At 28.8% G+C, this 20,676-nt stretch overlaps 1 protein-coding gene across 1 annotated transcript; it reads left to right on the plus strand.

Moving 5' to 3' along the window:
- The first annotated feature begins 12,452 nt into the window (after positions 1-12,452).
- LOC119680820 lies at positions 12,453-13,433 on the plus strand. Its single transcript, XM_038093818.1, has one exon. It carries the CDS (start codon positions 12,453-12,455, stop codon positions 13,431-13,433), a length of 981 nt encoding a protein of 326 aa, XP_037949746.1.
- The last annotated feature ends 7,243 nt before the right edge of the window (positions 13,434-20,676 follow it).

Below are 20,676 nucleotides of genomic sequence, written 5' to 3' on the forward strand. Positions count from 1 at the left end.
TATTTTGCTCTACAAATTTTGTTGTATGGAAATAATTTTTGTAACAAAAATCGAAAATAATTAGTTACAAATGAATTATCCTTATTAAAAATTGTGTGTAAAAAGAAAATATGTTTTTGGGTAACACTGTTGTCAAACAGTTTGCATAAAAGGCAGCATTTATTTAGTTTAAGATTTATTAGTTTAATACATCAATCGTTTAACAACCGCAGAACATGTTAAAATTGTAAAAATAAAATATAAGCATTGTATAATATTTATATTATTTGATGTGAAAAATCAAATTTTCTTCAGTAATTGAGTCATTTTGCATTCAGTCAATATACATGATTATCGCATCACAAAGAGTGAAAATTCATGAGTAACTATTGAAACGCCACTTGTACTTATTAAAAGTCATTATATGATAGTGTGGCTTTTGATCTGGAGTTGTAAAAGCATCAACTTTTTTACAAAGAACAAAAGTAGTAATTCTGAACGCATTAGCCACAACCCAATCCATACTCACTTGATTACCAAATTTCTTTTAGAGTGAAAATATAAAATAGGTATGGAATAGATAGATTTATTGTTTCAATAGGAGTGTGGCTAAAGCCACACAAGAAACACTGTTTAGACTTTGTTGCACAAAAAATATTCTAGACGTTTAAGTTTCAGCGATGTGAATAAGTTGCCAATATCAGGGGGTTTATGACTACTTGATTTTTTTGAGGGGTTACACAAAATAACGTGTTAATACGGACAATCTGTAGTTTCTCGATGCTCTAATAGCGAGTTTCCGTTATGCCATTGTAAGCTATGTGCCGACAAGTTTACAAAAAATTATATGATCTGAAGTTTGAACCTTATGAGCTATACAAATATCAAAACTATATTTTAAAGAGAAAACCTTGATTGAACTTTTAATCACATGTGTGTTTTATTTACCATTTTCTTTGGAACAATAAAAAGGATAACGCTAAAATACCATGTTTTTAATAATAATGATAGGTGTAAAAACTGGCAGGAATGAAATTATAAAGTTAAAAACTATTTGGAGAATATATTTGTGTTTCGTGATCTGCAATATAGTATAGTATTTGGCGGGCTTGAATATAAGCCGCTTGTAAAACTACGTCCATTGACGAACTACTGTATTCTTGATCTGCAATATAATTCTCTACGAAATCAATATGTCCAACTTAATGAAAATTTACATTTTTCGTACCTATGTAATTATTTTTCCGGTATTGAAATGAAAATAAATGAAAATATTGTAGTACAAAAAAGAATTCAAGGAAAATATATGAATCTATTATATAAAATGTATTAAGCAGTAAATTATTGAATAATTGGATTTATATGTGCTAAATATTTTTGTAATCGATTTCATCAAAAGTAGTTTAAAATTAATATAAATTTAAAGGATTTCATATTCGCTAACTATTTATTTAATGAATTTAAATAATTAATATAAAATGAACGTCAGTTAAAAGTACTTAAAATATTTGATATTGAAACATATTTATTTATTTTTAATGATACTTCAATGACAATTTAATTCATATGCCTAACAAGCCAACTGCAATTTCAAAACTATTACGACAATTAAATATTATTAAATTAGTTATTAAAACATTGTACTAAATACAACAATACTATAATACTAAAATATAAAAGTTTTCTAAAAAGGAAATAATTTGTTTTGTTAGGTATCGCATGGCATGCAAAAAAGTTGTTAACTATCAATCTTAACAACTCAATTATGATGAAATATTAATGCCAGGAATAACAGACACAAACGAACATTCAGTTTACTGCAGTGTGAAAATGATTCATTTATCATTTATAGAGCTGATAAGGATATAATAGCAAAACTAAATCGAGGTCAATTTACAATTGCTTATACACTTTTCTATATAAAACTGAAAATATTTTGTATATTCTACATATAATATATATTATTAATATATAATTTTAATGTCAATTCTGTTTGGCTTGATTAAAAACAAATAAAAAATAATATTATTAATTTTAGAATTGAGACATTTTGCAAGACTGTCATTTTCGTCCTTTCGAAATCAATTTTCCTAATAGATACGAGTCTTCCTCGAACTTCTTATTGGCGAAGTCTGCATTCAACTAGCTTCAGAAATACGTTTCAATACTCTTTTATTTACATTTATATGTAAAAAAACATTAACAGAACGAAGTTTGGATAATAATGAATACAAAAATATTGGGTTTTTATTGTATTACCAAAACTCTCTTAAATGAATAAATTTTATTATCCTGCTGTATTCTCATTTCTGTTAAACAAAATTTATGCTAAATTTTTCTATGTTAATGTACTGTTAAGTTAAAGTCCTTAAAAAAGTTTTTCTTATGCTATTAACATAAAACATCGAATGAGTGTATCCTATGCATCAAAATGTAAAAAGTAGTTCACAACAAATGCTATACAAATATTTTTTAAAAAAGTAAAAAATAATATATATTTATATGTTATAAACTGGGAGGATAGCGTTAAATATCTTGGCATCACGTTTAACAAACGATTCACATGGCTTACACATGTTCAACTGAAAAGAATTAGCTGTGCCAAAATTCTTCATTACCTTCAACCGCTATTCAGAAATAAAAATCTCAATGCTAAGAACAGGAAACTGATATATAACCAAATAGTTCGTCCATCACTTCTATATGGTTGTGTAGCGTTTAGCAAAGCTTCAAATACTACTATTCACCAGCAAGAAATTACACAAAGCTAGGGTCTGAGAAGACTGTTCAAAGTTCCATGGTACATTAGGACGAATGACATCCTCAGGGACATCACGATTGATCCCATCAAAAAATACATAATGGATAGAGTCCTGAATTTTGAGAAAACTGACAGACTTACCAACACCGCGTTTTCAAATCTCATGGTTACAGGCTCCTCGGGGAAGTATGCAGATCTGAGGTCAATTATTGCTTAGTCTGATGAAGTGATAAACAATAATATAGTCAAGGTATAGAGAGGGGTTTTGAAGAAAACTCGAGTTAAAAAGAATATAAGTGCCTAAGGCCACTAGCTCAAAATAGCTTCAACATAATAATTAATATATGTGAAATGTTTATATTCAAGATAACTCAGAAACTTATAATAGAATGAAATATATCTGCAACATCACTGATCAATACAATTTTCACCTGTGACTTATACACTATAAATATGTGTATAAGTTTAACAAAAAAAAAAAATTAAAGGCTGATTAATTTAATTCTTAAGATTAAAGATAGATAGTTAAAAAACTTTTTACAATTATTTATTAATAATTTCCATAAAAATTCTATAATGTTTTACACATTATCTTCATTTAGGATAGTTGATAACTAAATGAGAAAAGAAAAACTAGAAACCATTCTTCACAGTTCATTTAAAAAATTTTTTATAGATTTTGATATTATAAAATTACTCGATTATTATACACTATATCCTAAATTTATTTGAGATACTTTTTAAGTACTAGTTAATCGTCATAATATAGTATGATATATTGGTAATCCCGTATATAAATAGCTTCGAAAATCTGTTGATATACTATAATTAGTAAAGTTTTGATTTAAATAAAGGAAAAATTATTATATTGTTTCATATATTTTGAAGTTTTAAAAATAGTTTTTAATCATTAGGTAATATTAATACCTCTTCGATTACAGAAAAGGGAAATTTATATACGGTTTGGTACAATAAAACCATTGGATTTTCATAGAAAAAATTCGTAATAAATAAAAAAGTTATTTAGGAATAAATAAATATAATAAATAATTGCAAGACCACTGATGACAGGTATTTGGTTGTATGGTTAGCCAAAAATGGAATCAATTAATTTAAAATAATAACAAAAAATTTTGTTGTTGCAATTTCACTACTGTTCGATAAACACCTCTCTATTGAAAACAACAGTTTATAATAATAATTTAGTTTCTTTCGTTAAAACGGGTATTTAAAATGAATTTCATATAATATAAATTCCTTAAACAATTTATAGCCCATTAACAATGGTTTCTAAAAATTGTCCTTTACTATCGATAGCAACATTTAAATTAAAACGGATAAATGTTTTTATGATCAAATTATTGAGTTTTTAGTTTTTCTATTAAAAATTTCACAAAAAAAAGTTTAACTACTGGTTCAAAAAACCGATAGTTTCGACAATCGATAGTTTGGAATTAGTCATCAACTATCGATAGTCACACCACTTTCATCTATAGAAAAAAAACAATTACTGAATTTCTATTAAGGAAAGAAAATCTAAGTCCTTAAAAATTTGACCGTATTACTGCAATTTTTGACCAAATACTCCTTAATCCGTTCATTCTGTAATGTTATAAATAAATCATTTTTAAATCTTCGAGAATAAATCCTTCTCTATTATCTCCACTACTATAGTGTGTTTCTTTAGCTGCATGAGAACTATCAATAACTACATACCTATGGTTGTTGTGTAGAAATTTAGTTCGAAAAAAATAAATCTGTTCGCGAAATTCATAGAGCACTACGCCCATTTTACGGCCAATATAATGGGCCTAGTAAGCAAACAATTCATGTAGTTATTAGTCGTTACGGAGCAAAGATAATGCTCAAGCCGTTAAAAAATCATCATTGTTTTACACACTGGTGGCATCACCGGTTTCCAAAAATTAATCAGTTACGCAGCAACGAAAATTGATTCCAACAAAATGGCGCAACTGACCATATAGCAACTGACCTTAACAATCGATTCATTGCGAAATCAATTTTGAAACATCTGCATTTCCAGAAGTGGTCCTGCTGACTGAACCCCTCGTTCGTGCGATGTAACACCTCTCGATTACATTTTATGGGGTTGGGGCTATGTTAAGTCATTGGTTTAAGCCGACAAACTAGTAACTCCTGAAGCATTGGAAGCCAATATTCATGCCATTATTGACGCCATTGGCGCCATACGACCACATTTATTGCAAAAAGTAGTGAAAAATTGGACTGAACAACCACGTAACTTGTAGCCGCGGCAGACATATGTCGGATATCATTTTCAAAAAACAAGTGCCATGAAATTATCTAATAGATTACAATAAAAAAAAAATTTTAACACAACAATATTTCTGTCTTGTATTATCATTTTAAGTTCTCATGCATCTAAATAGTCTAAATAGTTACATATATGTATGTCGAATCTCTTTTTTTATGTCAATATATCAATATTGAAATCTTTGAATTTATTTCGAAACACTTGCATCTGAAACATTTTAAATTAATAAAATATCTAACAAAATACTATTAAATTTTAGGTGTGCAGAGTAGGTTGTATGAAAAAACAACCATTAGTTTGGCAACTCTTAAGAAGAGCAAGTCTGCATGATATTTAAAATTTATTTAATTTAGTTTAAAAAGCAATTGAAGTAAATAAAGTCGTTTAATATTCTTTTTTAATAGGAGTTTTAGAAAACATCTCAATTTTCAAACGATTTCAATGCAATTCAAAATATTGAAATTACGTTCATGGTGCTTTAGTATTTGAACTGGGAAACTTTTCATCACAATTTACCAAATTGTGGTATTAAAAATGAATTTATGAAATATTTTGCACAGATATTCTTACTCACTCTTAGAGCAAACTGAAGTGAAAACTTAATTAAAATGTCGGTCAGAAGTTTAAAGTTTAAACCACGTGACTCTTAGCCATAAATATAGACACGAACACAACTCGAAACAGACACAATCGAATGATGTACACACAGACAATGTTGCATTATTGCAGGAGATAGTCCAAGAGTCCTGAAGTCAGGATACAAAATTTGTGTATGAGTGGCAAAAGAAACTTCTGCAAGCACTTAAAAAATTGAAAATCCTTGTACTTATGGGTGCAAAAGTGAAATCTGGAACATGTTTTTGATCATTTTGTATTTTAAGGTTTTTTCATCTTTTTTTTTGAACTAGGTCAGTTGGAAAATGAAAACGAGTGCATTTTTCGTAGAATTCAAGCATTTGTAATGTTGCCAATAAGGCCAACCAAACAAAACTGAAAACGGCTCACAATGCAAACACAAGTAAAATTACAGAATACAAATAAAAACTGTTGTGTAAATAATAAAAAAATAAATAAATACCAAAATGATAACTTAGCGGTTGGATTTTAAATATCGTTCCATGGGTTCACCTTAAATTTATTGTGGCTACAAATATTTAGAGACTTAAAAAATAATACTCAAATAAATGTAAAAAATTTAATAGTGTAGTGTAAATAGCTTAAATATATATAGCAGGAAGACTATTTAGTTTATAAACTATGTATATAACGGATTTTTAAATATTTTTCTAAAATATATACTTATGTCAATATATACGGTAAGGCGATAAAAAGATTACCTATGGAAGTGACCACATCTTTTTTGTGTGAAATTATTTTTTAATTCAATTTACAAAAATTTGCGAAAATAATCAAAATTAAGAATCCATTTACTCTAGCTCGATATGGCCACCTTTTGCCTTGACTATGGTCTTTAATGGTTAACAATGAGTTACATGCTTCACGAATGTGATCTTACAGTATTGTAGCTCCTTCCTGAACAATGATTCTCTTCAGATGGGCTGAAAAGAGCCCATTTTTATTCCTTTAAAATGGTTCAGATGGAATAGTCCATCGGTTTCGCATCGGGCGAATTCGAAAGCCATAGTGTTAACGAAATGAAGTGTGGAACATGATTTTTTAACCATTCTTGGTTCACACGAGCTTTATAAGACCGAATCTTGTGCCGGGTCTTGTTGTAACGTCCAAGGTCTACGACCAAAATGTTTGTCTGCGCATGGTTCTAAACCAACTCCCAAAACTTTTTCCCAATAATAAATAACATTTACTTTGACACTAGACTCGATGAAAACGATTGGAGAGAATCTATCGGCAGTCATAGGTGCCCATACAATTACTTGAGATGAAAAATTACTTCGGGTAGCCATTTGTAATCTCAAATATTCCGCAGTGTATTCAGTTAATTAAACACAATTATGTTGAGAGTTTACAAAGTGCTCAATGGGGAAATTTTTAAAATTAGAGAACACATTGTATGGAAATTCGCCACATTCTTGGTTCGTGCAAGCGTAACAACTCATTTGCTCTTTCAAGTCTAACTTTTTGTTGCTTTGGTGTAAGATCTTGTGTCTTTTGGAACTTGTAAAGTTTTACTTTGAGCTTATTTTGGAATATGCGCCGGATGCTTTGCTGGGATATTTTCAGTTCTCTGCTCATTTGATTACTACTACGACGTGGATTTCCTTTAAGTTGAGTTTTCACTTTCCCAATCGTTTCAGGTAAAGTTGCTGTGTTTTTTTTGTCCACCATCATAGCATTTGGCAACGCTGCCTGTACTATTATAACGATTTAGGGTACGTTTCAAAAACATTTTATTCACTTTGAGGTCACGAACAATAACTGGTTGCGATGTTTAAATTCCATTTCGAATAATTTTTGTTTTATAAAACTTAGACGCAAGTGCTTGTGATAGTTTGTACACAATACAAACAATATAAAGTATAATTGTTGTTATTCTATCATCATTGCTACGCAATAGCAAATAATATTGTTTTTTTATACAGAAGTTACACATTTCACTTAAAAGATACAATTAACTTATATAAGAGATTACAGCTATAGCCACACAGACCTCAAGATTATTTAATGCATAGTATGATGGGATGTTAGTGGGATTAGTGATAATTGATTGTGTTTTGGATATGTCAGGGCTGGAGTTAGTAATATAGAAAAGCAGAAGTCTATGGTTTTCTGGATATTGGACTGAGTTAATGAAATAATAATTTCGAAGGGATTTGATCTACTTGATTTAATTATATATGATCGGTCTTTTTCAGGACGTGTGTTAGGCAAATAATATAATTTCATTTACCTTTTTGAAAATCTTTGAAGAACAATATTTTGTACTTATTTTTTTTATTGATCTCAATTTCCTCCATTGATCTCAATTTCTTTGCCTCTTTTAAGTTACTAATTGATTGCAATTACTACTAACTGAAATTTAAAAATATATAAAGAAATAATCTTGTCAAGTTGGATTCATAATGTTACTTCATATTTACTTTTATAATCATCGGCCACACCAACTGAGAACTAATCTTCTATAGCTAAATGTGTAACGACAATTTTTCGTCGCTCTGTTTGCCGGGGTAATACTCAGGGGTTGGTCCTGGGTCGTTACAATAAATTTTTAAAGGATAAAGACAGTGTTTGATTTCAATATTTATTTATTATTAAGTTGTCTTAAAACTAACAATGTTTATTCATTTATATTTGATATTTATAAAAATTATTATACCTGTTGTGGAAGAAAAGTTTACGGGTTATAGACGTTATTATCTATAGACGTGTTCACGCCTATATATATATATATGGCTTAGTAAGTAGGAAAGGATCTAAAACGTGTTCACGCTTTATATTAGGTTTTAATAGCAGGATATGAACGTGTTCACGCTTATATTTGCTACTGGAAAGGATATAAACGTGTTCACGCTTATGTACGGTGGCTATAGGAGGAATAAAACGTGTTCACGCTTTATATTAGGTTTTAATAGCAGGATATGAACGTGTTCACGCTTATATTTGCTACTGGGAAAGAATATAAACGTGTTCACGCTTATGTACGGTGGCTATAGGAGGGATATACAAATCAAAGGAAAATTTGTTATGTAAGTCTCTGTTTATACTTAGCTCTGCGACCGACTTTGTATGTTGTGTTTGACTGTCCAAGTCCCTGGTACGTTCTCTTGTCTTCGAAAGTTGATAACGAGCCTCTGTCTGCTTCTGAACACTTTGCGTGTTGATCACTGACTGCCTTCTTCTAAGTAAATGCGTCTTCTTATATACGCATCAGACCAAACTTTAACGTAGCGCAAAGCTTAGTTTACAGCTGGCTTGGATTTTTGACGTCGTTGCTGTTTTGCGCTTTCGCCGTAGTTAATATGCGCGCGCATCAATTTTAACACAAAGCTCTTTGCACAAAAGCTTTTTTTTGACGTTTCTTGTGTTGTGCATTTGTTTTGTTTTGAAACGTGTTTAGCTTAGTGTCGGTAGTGGCGGCTTTAAATATTTATATTTATTTATTAAAATAAAAATAAATATTAAAAATATTAAAAGTACAAGTTTAAATAATAAATAAATAAGGTAGGTACAATATTTATTTATTTGAATATATTTTGCATTCTTTTAAATTTTCAATGTAATCTCAGGTTTTATTCAACTGGTGCAGTTAACGTGACATTTACACCTATTTGAAGAAGTAAATATTAATCACACTTTTCCTAAGTAGAACCTGAAAGTTCAAGATTGATTTCAACATATATTTTACAGATATCTAAAACTAAAGGCAGAGTGAATTACAAAGCGTTAAATAGAAGAAAATGGTTTTTAAGTATTTTGATCAAAAATAATGATATATGTACTCGTAATTTTGAATCTAAAAGGTTGAAGTCAAAAACTGTGTACAGGTACACTTACTATTAAATCCAAGAGATTAAAGTCAACAACATCTTTCTTTTCCAAAAATATTGACAAAAAATTTAGCAATCACCTGAAATAAAATTTAAAAAAGCTTAGAATTTCAAACTTATCGTTATTTTTATTTTTTTCGTTGAAAATCAAATAAAATTTATAAGTTTATTTATTTTAAATTCGACTTCAAATCACAAGGGTCGTAACATGTTAGCTTAGCTAACGAAAACCAATAATTTTATTTGCCAAAATATAAACTACAGTGAATGGATGACGTTCCCTACGTCGTTCCTGGCATGCGAGTAGCAAACAATTTTCTCAAAAAACCTTTGGAAATGTCCGAACTATTTTATTGGATGAAGACAAATTACAGAAACTCTATGCGAAAATAACGAAACACAACAGTATAACCGCAACCACTGAAATTGTTAGCAGTTCACATAAATCAAACAAAAAAAAAACTCATACCACAAAAGGATATTAAAAGTCCTTGCTGTTACCTAAAAGAGTAAATATTCAACTCCTGTGCTATAAATTATTGTAAAAGGATTTTCTAAACATAACTAAATTTAAATAAAATTATTTATTATAAAACTTAAATTATAAGCATGAAAATTCAACTACCCCCGCACTTAATCCTAAACAAATATTTGCAAAGAATACAAAAACAAAATTAAGTGAAAAGGGCAACAAAATGAATGTTAAAGTGCCTATGGTTTGGCAATGTGAGTTTAACCATGAAATGCTCATGAATATGATAAATTAGTGTATTCAATTCATTGTTGGACTATGAGTTGAGCCATATTTCAAAATTGACACCCAATGAGACCCACGCTAAGCGAATGGATGCTCTATTACTACCAACCAAATTTATCCAATCTGGTTGTTGGGATTTGGACCCCTTTAGTAATTCTGTCACGCAGACTATTGAATGACCTTCGTTACAAAATTATGCATACAGCTGCTCAGTCTAATGCGTATCTATCGATAAATAGATACAATAGCTTCGATTTCTATAGATTAGCTTGAATGTGTGGGTTGAGTTGCGTGTCTAGTCATCGTTAATATAACTGAAGGTATTATTATTTCATCTGGATTTTAAACAACCTTACACAATCCAAACAAAATCTTATTCAAATCATTTTGAGAATGAAAAGCACAGCAAGACAATTGTGTAAAAGCAATGAGTTATTTATTGTTGAAATACTAATGTTCTAACTACATTCTGCATTAAAAGTATCTGTCAATTTTTATTTAAAAAAATATACTAAAAAATATCGCCACAATTTTTTCTTTGAAAATTGATAACATTGGTGAGATGATATCAGTTTCTTAAGTAATTATACTTTTAAGTGTTCTGTGATAATTTTTTATCAAAAAAATTTAACATATATAATCTATATATAATAATATATGTATATATTATATATCTATATATATTATATATATGTATAACATGTAGATTGCCGATGTAAAAAAATATACTAGAGAGTTCAAGTAAATGAATAAATCAGTTTAAAAATATTAAAAGAGACGAAATCAAAAGGCGCACAGAGCGCCAAAATGAAAATAATACGATCAAAATTCAGTATTTTCTGAAAAAGTACATAATTGTTATTTACTCTGACAGTCAGGCTACTCTAAAAACTCTGACTTCTTGAACACTCAAGTTGAAACAGGTCCTCGAGTATTATAAGCTCCTACAGGTATTTGCAGTTCAGAATAAGGTGAATCTTTGTTGAGTTCTGGGAGTTTTAGGTAATAAGCGAGCTGATGAGCTAAACAGAACTGCTATTATAGCCTCTTAATCTTTTTATGGTTTGAACTGGGCCAATATAAAAGAAATAATCAGGGAGAGGTAGAATCGTTTGGGTCTGGTGCATTGAGAAGATTTCCCTAGACTCAGATAAAGCAATGCACTGATTACATCATACTCTTACAAAAAGTAATTTAAGATTGCTAACGGGTTTTATCACGGGTCATTATAGTCTGAAAAATCACCTATATAAACTTCAATTATGTTATTTGTTAATCCAGAATTCAGATTATGTCTCGAAAATGAGCAAACTATGCATATTCTTTGTGATTGTCTAGCTTTAGCAACGCACAGAAGAAACTTGTATCGTATGGAATTTCTGTCAACAGTAGAAATTAAGGGGTTTGTGTAATTAAAAATAAATTTGTTACAATAGAACTCTTTTGGCCGCAGTACCCGGCTGTTAGGTGTATTCACACCACTAATTTAAAAAGAAAAGAAAAAAAAGCCATCTCAAAAACTGTATTTAAGGAAAATCTGATTTTAATCCAATATCTGTACTCGTTCAAAAAATATCAAATTTTGATCTGCTAATTTCTGTTTCAGCACACTGTGCGCCACCGATATTTTAATGCCATAAGCTAAAATTTTAATATTAAACTTAATTCTTATAACGCCAACCATATCGTGAGACTACAGGCTTCAAATATTATGCTATCGTTATTATAATACCTATCTTGCACTCGCAATTTTTATAACAAATATAACCTATTAAAATTAAAAATAACCATTTTTTTCTTGACTCCATGGCTTTGCTCTTAGTTTTCGAACTAAATGGTGAGGTATGATTGCCAATATATATAAACTAGATATATAGTTTTTAAATTTTTTTTATTGGCGTACACTTTATAGACCTTAACTAGCTTTAATATAAATCAGATTTCTTGTAAATTTATCACTACTTTCTTAATATGATTTACTCTCAGGTAAAGAAGTTATATGAAAAATACCAAAATTAATTTAAAAATTAATTTGATCCACTAAAATTCTGAGATATATTTGTCATATTTAAAAAAAAAACAACTAATTCTTAAATGATTTATTAAAAAAAAATTAATCTATTTTCGATTGTGGTATATTTTTTTAAATTTAAACTATTTGGGGAATTACTTAAAATTTTGCATACAATTAAAATGCCTCCTATTCAAATGACAATTGGGCAGTTAGTCCAACTTGCTTTGGGAACACCAAACATTACAAAATTCAATATGGCACTACTTCACACTGCTTTAAATTTTATAATGAAAAAACTTCATTGCGAAGAGGACAAAATACAGCTTGAAGGTATAGTTTTCGAGAAACTAAATGATCGATTGGAATCATCACTAATCTCTGCAATACCAATCATAAATGAAGGCATTGACATATTCACAACAAACCTAAAATTGTTAGATGAGATAGAAGAATGCATACAAAGTGCAGAAAATAAACTTAATTTTCACGTTATTGATTCCTGTTATAAAAATATGGAAAATATAGAGGGTTTACATACCATTGTTGACAAAGAAAGCGAAATAGCAGTCTCTTTACTTCAGAATGAAGATTTTTTAAAGTGGCTTTGTCGCACTCTCACTGCACCAACAGTAGATCGTTTAAACGTTATTGGAAAAAAAATCGATCATTTGGGTTCAGAATTCTATTCATTTAGCTATCGAATTAGTGAAGAATATGCGGACGCTAAACTTCTTCCAATTGTGTTGCAAAAATTATATAACCTAAAAAATCTGATTGCAAACAATCATAAAAACTTTATATCTGCTATGACGGAATTACATTGGATTTTGAATGCAAAAATGGATGTGTCACATATACCCCCATTTAAAAAAGAGTTTTTTGCAGCACTAAAGGAAATCGATGACATGTTAAAAGACATGAAGATTGGCAAAGCTGCTGGTGTAATTCAGCGTTGTAAGAATCTTGATCACACCACTGTAATTACTGAGGAAGCTGAAACTAGTAGTGACGAAGAAAATATGTCGGTAGAAACGAAATTATCTGAAATCAACAATGATGTATTACTTAACGAAAAAGCTGAATGTGGTTGCGGAGAAGAGAAGGAAGATGATATAATATTTCTTAAGGGAATTGATGACACAATTTATCGCATTGGATAATAAACGAAACGCACTCTAAATATTTAATGATTTTTCATTTCCCATGCAATATCAAAAATGCAATTCGATTAATTCTTATAAATGATATATTATTTATATATATTTTTAAATGTTATTATAGTGTTTGGATATAATTGCCTATATTTTAGATCTGAACTAAAATAGAATTTTACAAGAACGATATAAATTATTAAGTAACTTAATACTTTATATATGTTCTTTTTACAAAAACTTTTTCCAAATTAAAAAAAACATTAGTTAAATTCGATTATATGAGATGTGATTACAAAGTAATGATCAAAATTTTTCAATATTTATTTTAGTTATTTTAGGCTATTCTTCTGAAAAGCAGACAGTTATAGACACCATATAATTTTGTATAAAATTAAATGCTTTGAATGCTTTAAATGCTTTGAAATTTTGAACCAGAATTCTTGCCCCCTTCCTTACCAAAGAAATCAGGGGGTCAGAATATACGATAGGTATCCTTATACACAGATATAGTGAAAATACAGTTACCATCTATAAAGATGAAAAACCTTCTGGGCTTTAGCAAACTTATTGTTTAAGTACTTACTGAAGCACTAATGAAGCACTATGATATTACGCCAATGTTGCAATAGTGGTGTATTCTGAGAAGTGCACTGTGCAGCAGTTATTACAATGAAGAAGAAATAGAATCCAACATTCTATATCTTTATTCGGGACTATAGTCAAACCGAATTCAATATTTTGGAGAGATAATAATATCTCGTGATACATTTCCTTTTTATCTGGAAGAGCAAATGGTTTCACAAGAATAATATATGGTGATGAAAGAATAAGTCTGAAGCACTCATCCATCAACTTTGAGATCATTGCAATTGCCAATAGATATCTCCGAATCAGGGTTCTTCTCCTTATTTTTTCTCTTTTTAGTATATTTCTGATACAAATACCTTATACTTTACTGTATACCATATTCCCGATTCCTTATACCTTACCATATACTAAACTCTCAACCTATCCTAACCTAAATTTTTCTAGTGTGTTTTTTATAACACAAAAAGGTGACATAGGAGTCATAGTTTTTTTTTCTCTATAAGCTTTGTCAGCTTGAACATTTACTAATATGATTGTTGCTTTAATTCTGCCAAATTACATTTTATATATTTTATCACTAAGACTTTCTTTAAACATTTTCTATGAAGGCCTTCACTACTCGAAAATACTCATATGTTATAGAAGCTATTTCTTTACTGCATTACTTAAGGATAGAAATAAACTTATTCTTGAAGGAGGAAATCCCATCCCAGAACGCTTTCGCTTTTGTCATATAAATTGTAATGAAACGTAATTTCATTTAGAATTTACATTTTAAAATGAAACTTGCACGTAGCGTAAAAGTCGTAATTTACCAATCATTCGTAAGCAATAAAAGTCACTTTGTCTCGATATAATCAAAGCAGAACTTAGAAAAAAATTTCAAATAAAATGTTAGTGAGAAAAAGTATCTTAGCATAGTATGAGTACAAAGAAAGATAAATTAGCAAAAGTAATAAAAGTGTGATTAACGCTACATTGCAGTCAAGTCAATAAAATAAACATTTTATTTAGTTTATACAGCTATGTGGTATATAGTATTTTTGCTATAAAAACGTAATCAAATCGATATAGTGTGAAATCAGTAATCAAAGTGAATATATCTTTCACTAAATCAAAAAAATTACATGATGAAGTTTTTAATAAATAATTAAAAAAAATGCATTGAAATATTATTTCTTAGTAATTTTTCATTTCATATTATATGTATTATATATACTTTATTAGCATGAAAAATAAATTATTTTTGTTTTGGTTTGACATATTTGAATACGTCAAAATATTTATGTACAGTCACATAACAAAATTTCACTAATTTTGACAAATTACTACAAATACTAAGGCACTTGATTACGACCGGAAGTGCTTAAAAAGTGAACTAAATTTCCCATTTTCCTGCAGAAAGCAATTAAGTGAAGTTCAAAAAACAGAAGAAAACAGAAACTTAAGCAAAAGGTTAAAGCACTTTAATAAGAAGCAAGCACTTTTATACATAAAAAATTGTTGCATACTTTTCTGCTGCAGAGATGAGGAAAGCAGAAAAATAAAAACTACTCAAGCACAATAGAGAAAAGGAAAGCTGAAACCTTAAAATCCACTTCAGGTAATTGATACTTTCAGCTTGCGTAAAACGAAATCGAAAATATTTTAAAGGATAAAAATCTGAGGATTGGATAGGACATAAGAAAGCGGAAACTAAAAGCGTATTGCACCTTTAACCTTGTATAAGAAACGAATGACTTTAATTGCTTTTTTAATACAAACTCAAGACTTAAGTGTTCTAGTCATGGTAACGTTTGGCCAAGGATTTGTGGATGGCATTCAATTTGAGTTTGACTACTGCATTTATTTTAAACATTGAAATCATCATTTTAAACCTTTAAGAACACTTGTAAAGGTTGTGAAATAAGAAATAAATTGGCAATATTTAACAACACTAGCAGAAGCATTTATTTTTTTAGCTATTTTCACTAAAACTGTCATATTATTTTCAAAAGTTACCTTTCTTGGATTAAAGAAATTTTATCTTATACAATATATTCTTCTTCCTGTTCACAGAATATGTACTTTTTGCTTGACTTTTATGTTTACGATTTCAAAATCCTTTCAATTTTTCACACAGAAAGTTTAGGTTACGAGGTAGTGATTACACTAAAAAGAAGATTACTTTGTAAAAAGAGAAATAGGAATTTCTTTCATGATATAGAAAGTATAAAGAAAGGCAATAGGCCGGTATATGATATTGAATAAAAAAAACGCATATAAAATGTGATAAAGCTTATTATGGAAAAGAATCCTATTTGTTTACTCTATATCCTTATTCATGCCTACAATGTTTTTTTTTAGAATTATTAAATAAAACTTGAGTATATTTCAATAACATTTATAAAAATTAACTAATAAATTAAGGCTAATTTGTCGAAACACGTGTAAAGACACACAACTAACGACTGTTGTTTTTGCTATTTTTCTCCACTCTGATGTATCTGGGAAGTTCCCAGACGAAACGCATAAATGGAAACTTCAAAGGACATGCTCTTCCCGAAGAACCTTTGTTTATTCCTATGGACATATACTAAAATTATTAACTCAACAATACGGATTAGTTTACCTTTTAATTTATGTATTTATTTTGGTTATTTTAATATCTTTTTTAAATTTATTTTATTGACTTAATTATTCTATTGATTTAATTATTTTTATTTTATTAATTTAATTACTCTATTAGCGCACGGGGAATTAAGCCATCGAGAGAGAGCTGTAGGGCTAAGTATATAGTAGGTTTGCCGATGACTAGTCATCACTCAGTCCTGGTATTGCTATTTAGCGATATACTGTGGGCATGGCATGAGTATTTGGTTGTGTTGGCATGACGGTGACAAAGCTCTGGTTGTTTACGATAACTGGACGTTTAGGCAAAAAAAAATAAAATAAATTACAACTATATATAATTTAAATTTAACGAACCAAAGAAATGAATAGAAAATATTTTTATAATTTCTATTCTTTCTTAAAAACTATTTTCCACTTTAATTAATACCAAACAAAAAGTTCTTACTTAAAATGTTAAATAACATAACAAGTTGTTCACAACTTAAAGGAAAAATATATACCCGATTTTTGTGGCCATATACTCAACAGCTCTATGTGTTAAAACAAAACTACGCGGTTTATTAAACAGATAAGTTTTAGAAGGTATATATTTAGGATGCCCGCCAGGTTAAGAAGAAGAAAGAAAGAATGTTCGGAGACGTCCATGCAGTTTAATATACACAAGTGCTTTGACATTTAAATTTCCTTTGAAACTCGAATTGCCCAATATGTACACTACGTTGTTCTGGTGTGTCTACATTTCAACTTGAGCGTGGCTCGGTCTCGAGGTTTCCAATTTCCAATTCATTTCCTAAAGAAATTGTATAATTGTCATAGGTCTTTAATTTTAATGTACCTAACTTCCAATTCCGCTGTTCTTTCAATAAATGTTTTTTTTATTGGTAGTTTCTTAAATTGAAAATGTTTATATAGAAGTATATATATATATATATAATTTAGGAAATTATTATTTTGGTCATATGAACACTTTGCTTTTAATGTAAATATACTATGTGCGTAGGGTATCTAAAAGGTCTTTAAAGTAAATATACACTTTTTTCTCACTTAATACATTTGTTTACAAAGAATAATTAAATCTTTTTTAAATATAATACTCATTAATACAATTTCTAAATTCAGATAATAATAACAATTCATACAATCAGGTAGGCATTATCTTTATGAATATATTATTTATGATAACGAAATGTTTATTCATATACAAATAGACCAGATTTCTATATTGTTTTCTAAGTCATTGTGTGCCATAAATAAAGTTAGTTTGAATTTTAGTTGAAAGATGAGGTTGTTTTTCTGTGGAATAATTTTTGCAGGTTTCATGCCAGCTTCATTTATGGCTTATGATGTTGGCTACTTTAGTCATCCGCGTAAGAAAGTTGATAAATATTGATATCAAAAAGAAAGTATAATTAAAATTTCTTTTTAAACTTAGTCTATCCTGGAAAATGTTATTATAGAGGAAATTTATTTGACACTGATGAAGTGTATTATCCTCACTACAGATGTACTGAAGTAACATGCCTAAATAGTAAAACTGGTTACACAAAAATAAATGAGTAATTGAAAAAGGAATTATTTATTAATATAAATTAATATTGCAAATATTTTTTAACACTTGCAGTTGTAATTCTACGACCACGCCACCTATGAATTGTTACTTCATACAGAATTTGAAACTACAATATCCTGGATGTTGTCGCAAAAAATTGAGCTGTCATCCGGGTACTGAGAATCATTTTAATATTAAAAAAAGAAATTTTTTCTAAAATAAAATCTAATCAGTTTTAGTTGTACAATATATTAAAAATTTATATTCATTATAATATATATTATTTTGAATAATAATGGTGAGTTATTATTTAATATATACAATACCTTGCTTTTTATCTGGGTTTCTAAAAAAAAAATTGTTCTTTATTTAAAAATTGCATTATTAGCAAATATTACTCACAAGTCAGTATTCTATTCTATATAAAAAGAATATATATTAAATTTATGTAAGCTACTAATAGTATAATACTGCATTCACAGAAAAGTTTTGTTTGTAATTTTATTTGTCATCTTTATAACAGCGGGTTAAGTAGATTCTGTGGGTTAAGTCCAATTATTCAATTCATTATATGAATATAAAACTATTCAAATTCTATATTAAGTAGAGCTCTATTTAAAATTTTTTGTGATACTTTTAAACTGTATTTAATATGATGGTAGTTATCTTACCATTTATTTAAAATGAGCAAGTTGTTTTAGATATAGTCATAAGTATATCTCTGCATTTTTATATTGCTGGTCTGAATATTAAAGATTACTAAAAGTTTATTTTGAATTTAATGATTTGAAAAGAAAATAAATTGTACCTTAAATAATATCCTGTCTATATTCAAGTCAAGCCAGAACTATGCTTAAGTTTCTGGGGACCCCCTTCTTCAACACACTCGGCGATATCTCTAGCATTAGAATTGGTCATATTCTTGCCTTTATAAATGCCTCTGGCTGGTTCTAGCTTGACCTTCTCTCTACTACCCACTATTACGAAGTTTTTGTGGATTCAAATCCGCTGTATTAGCTAATTGAGGAGAACTCGTTCCTCCCTCTACCACTACTAACTAATATCTCACACTTTTCTAATCGTTTCTGTGACGTACATATGCTTCGTAATAATATTCTTTTAAATCAGTATAATTTTAAGTGATCAAAAATAGATGTGATCGAGGAAATAAAATTTTTTTATTTTTTAAAAGTAGTGATTTAATCTCTTACCTTTGTTGCATCTATTTTAAAATAAAACCGGTTTTTTATTATGCAGTTATAAATATATATTACCGTGGCTTGCAGTTTATATTTCCATTTTATGTTGCTAGTTTATATTTCCAGTTTATCTCTCCAGCTTAAGTTTCTAGTTTATATACCCAGTTTAAATAAAATTTTAAATTTCCTCTGTGAAGTTTTTAATATTTGAAATCTTCTTAAAATTTACTACTTGTATAATCTTAAGATACATTTCACTTACCTTAAAAGAGGATTTACATATATTATTGGTAATTAATTATTATTGGTATTAATTATTAGCAATTATTGGACTTTTATATTAAGCAATAAAATTAATACCAACAAGTATTATTAAATTATTATCTGGATAAGTTTGTTAATTAAGAAATCTTAGTAGTTGAAATTATTTAAAAAAAAGCTAAAGTATTTTTTATATACTTAGATAAAACATTTCTCCAATCCATATGTTTAATATGAAATGAGGTGTTCAATATTGAATTTTGACTCATATAATCCTACAAATATCGAAATGCAATGGTATTAGATTTAAATCCAGAAACTCCGATAATACCAATCTTTTCTTAATTTAAAAATACAATGTTTTTTAATCAAAAATTTGAAATAAAAATTTTAAAATTTTAAAATTTGAAATAAAAATTTTCATCACTTGAAATAATTAAATGAATTTACTTCTTAAAACTGTAATTTATTTATAATTTTTACAGTTGTTTAATTTTTGCTTACCCATAAAGAATATTTAACCCATTCATATTTTACAAGCACTCACAATTAGTCTTTTATAAGTCCCACTATTGTAATGGAACAATATAATCAGTGCAACAGGTAATTATATGTCAACGTCATTAACGCCTCATTTCCAACGCCTGCTATTGAATTTGCCAAGTAAGGCCATAGGACTAGACTAGACTTTACGCCTGTTTAGGCACAAAATCTCACGTATATTATTTCACAGTAAGGACCGTACTTCTGGGTGAGTAGAAAAGCCAACTGACAGTTTTGGTAATTAAGCTTGATGGACGTGTAATTGTTATGTACGAGTTGTGCTGCTCCGTCTCTGTGAGCCAGTGTCAAGCATGCAAGGATAACTGAATGGAATAATAATAATTTCGAACTTCAGAGAAGGACCAAAAGCCAAAGTAACTTCAGTGCAGTTCATGGTTTTCATTTATTCTTGTCATTGGCTTGTGTCTATAATTGTAAAATGTTGCTCACATATATTTGACATTTGTTTGGCTTACTCCAAGGATTTGTTACTGCA

Source organism: Teleopsis dalmanni, chromosome 1 (genome assembly GCF_002237135.1).
Source record: "Teleopsis dalmanni isolate 2A chromosome 1, ASM223713v2, whole genome shotgun sequence".
NCBI classification, from domain to species: domain Eukaryota; kingdom Metazoa; phylum Arthropoda; class Insecta; order Diptera; family Diopsidae; genus Teleopsis; species Teleopsis dalmanni.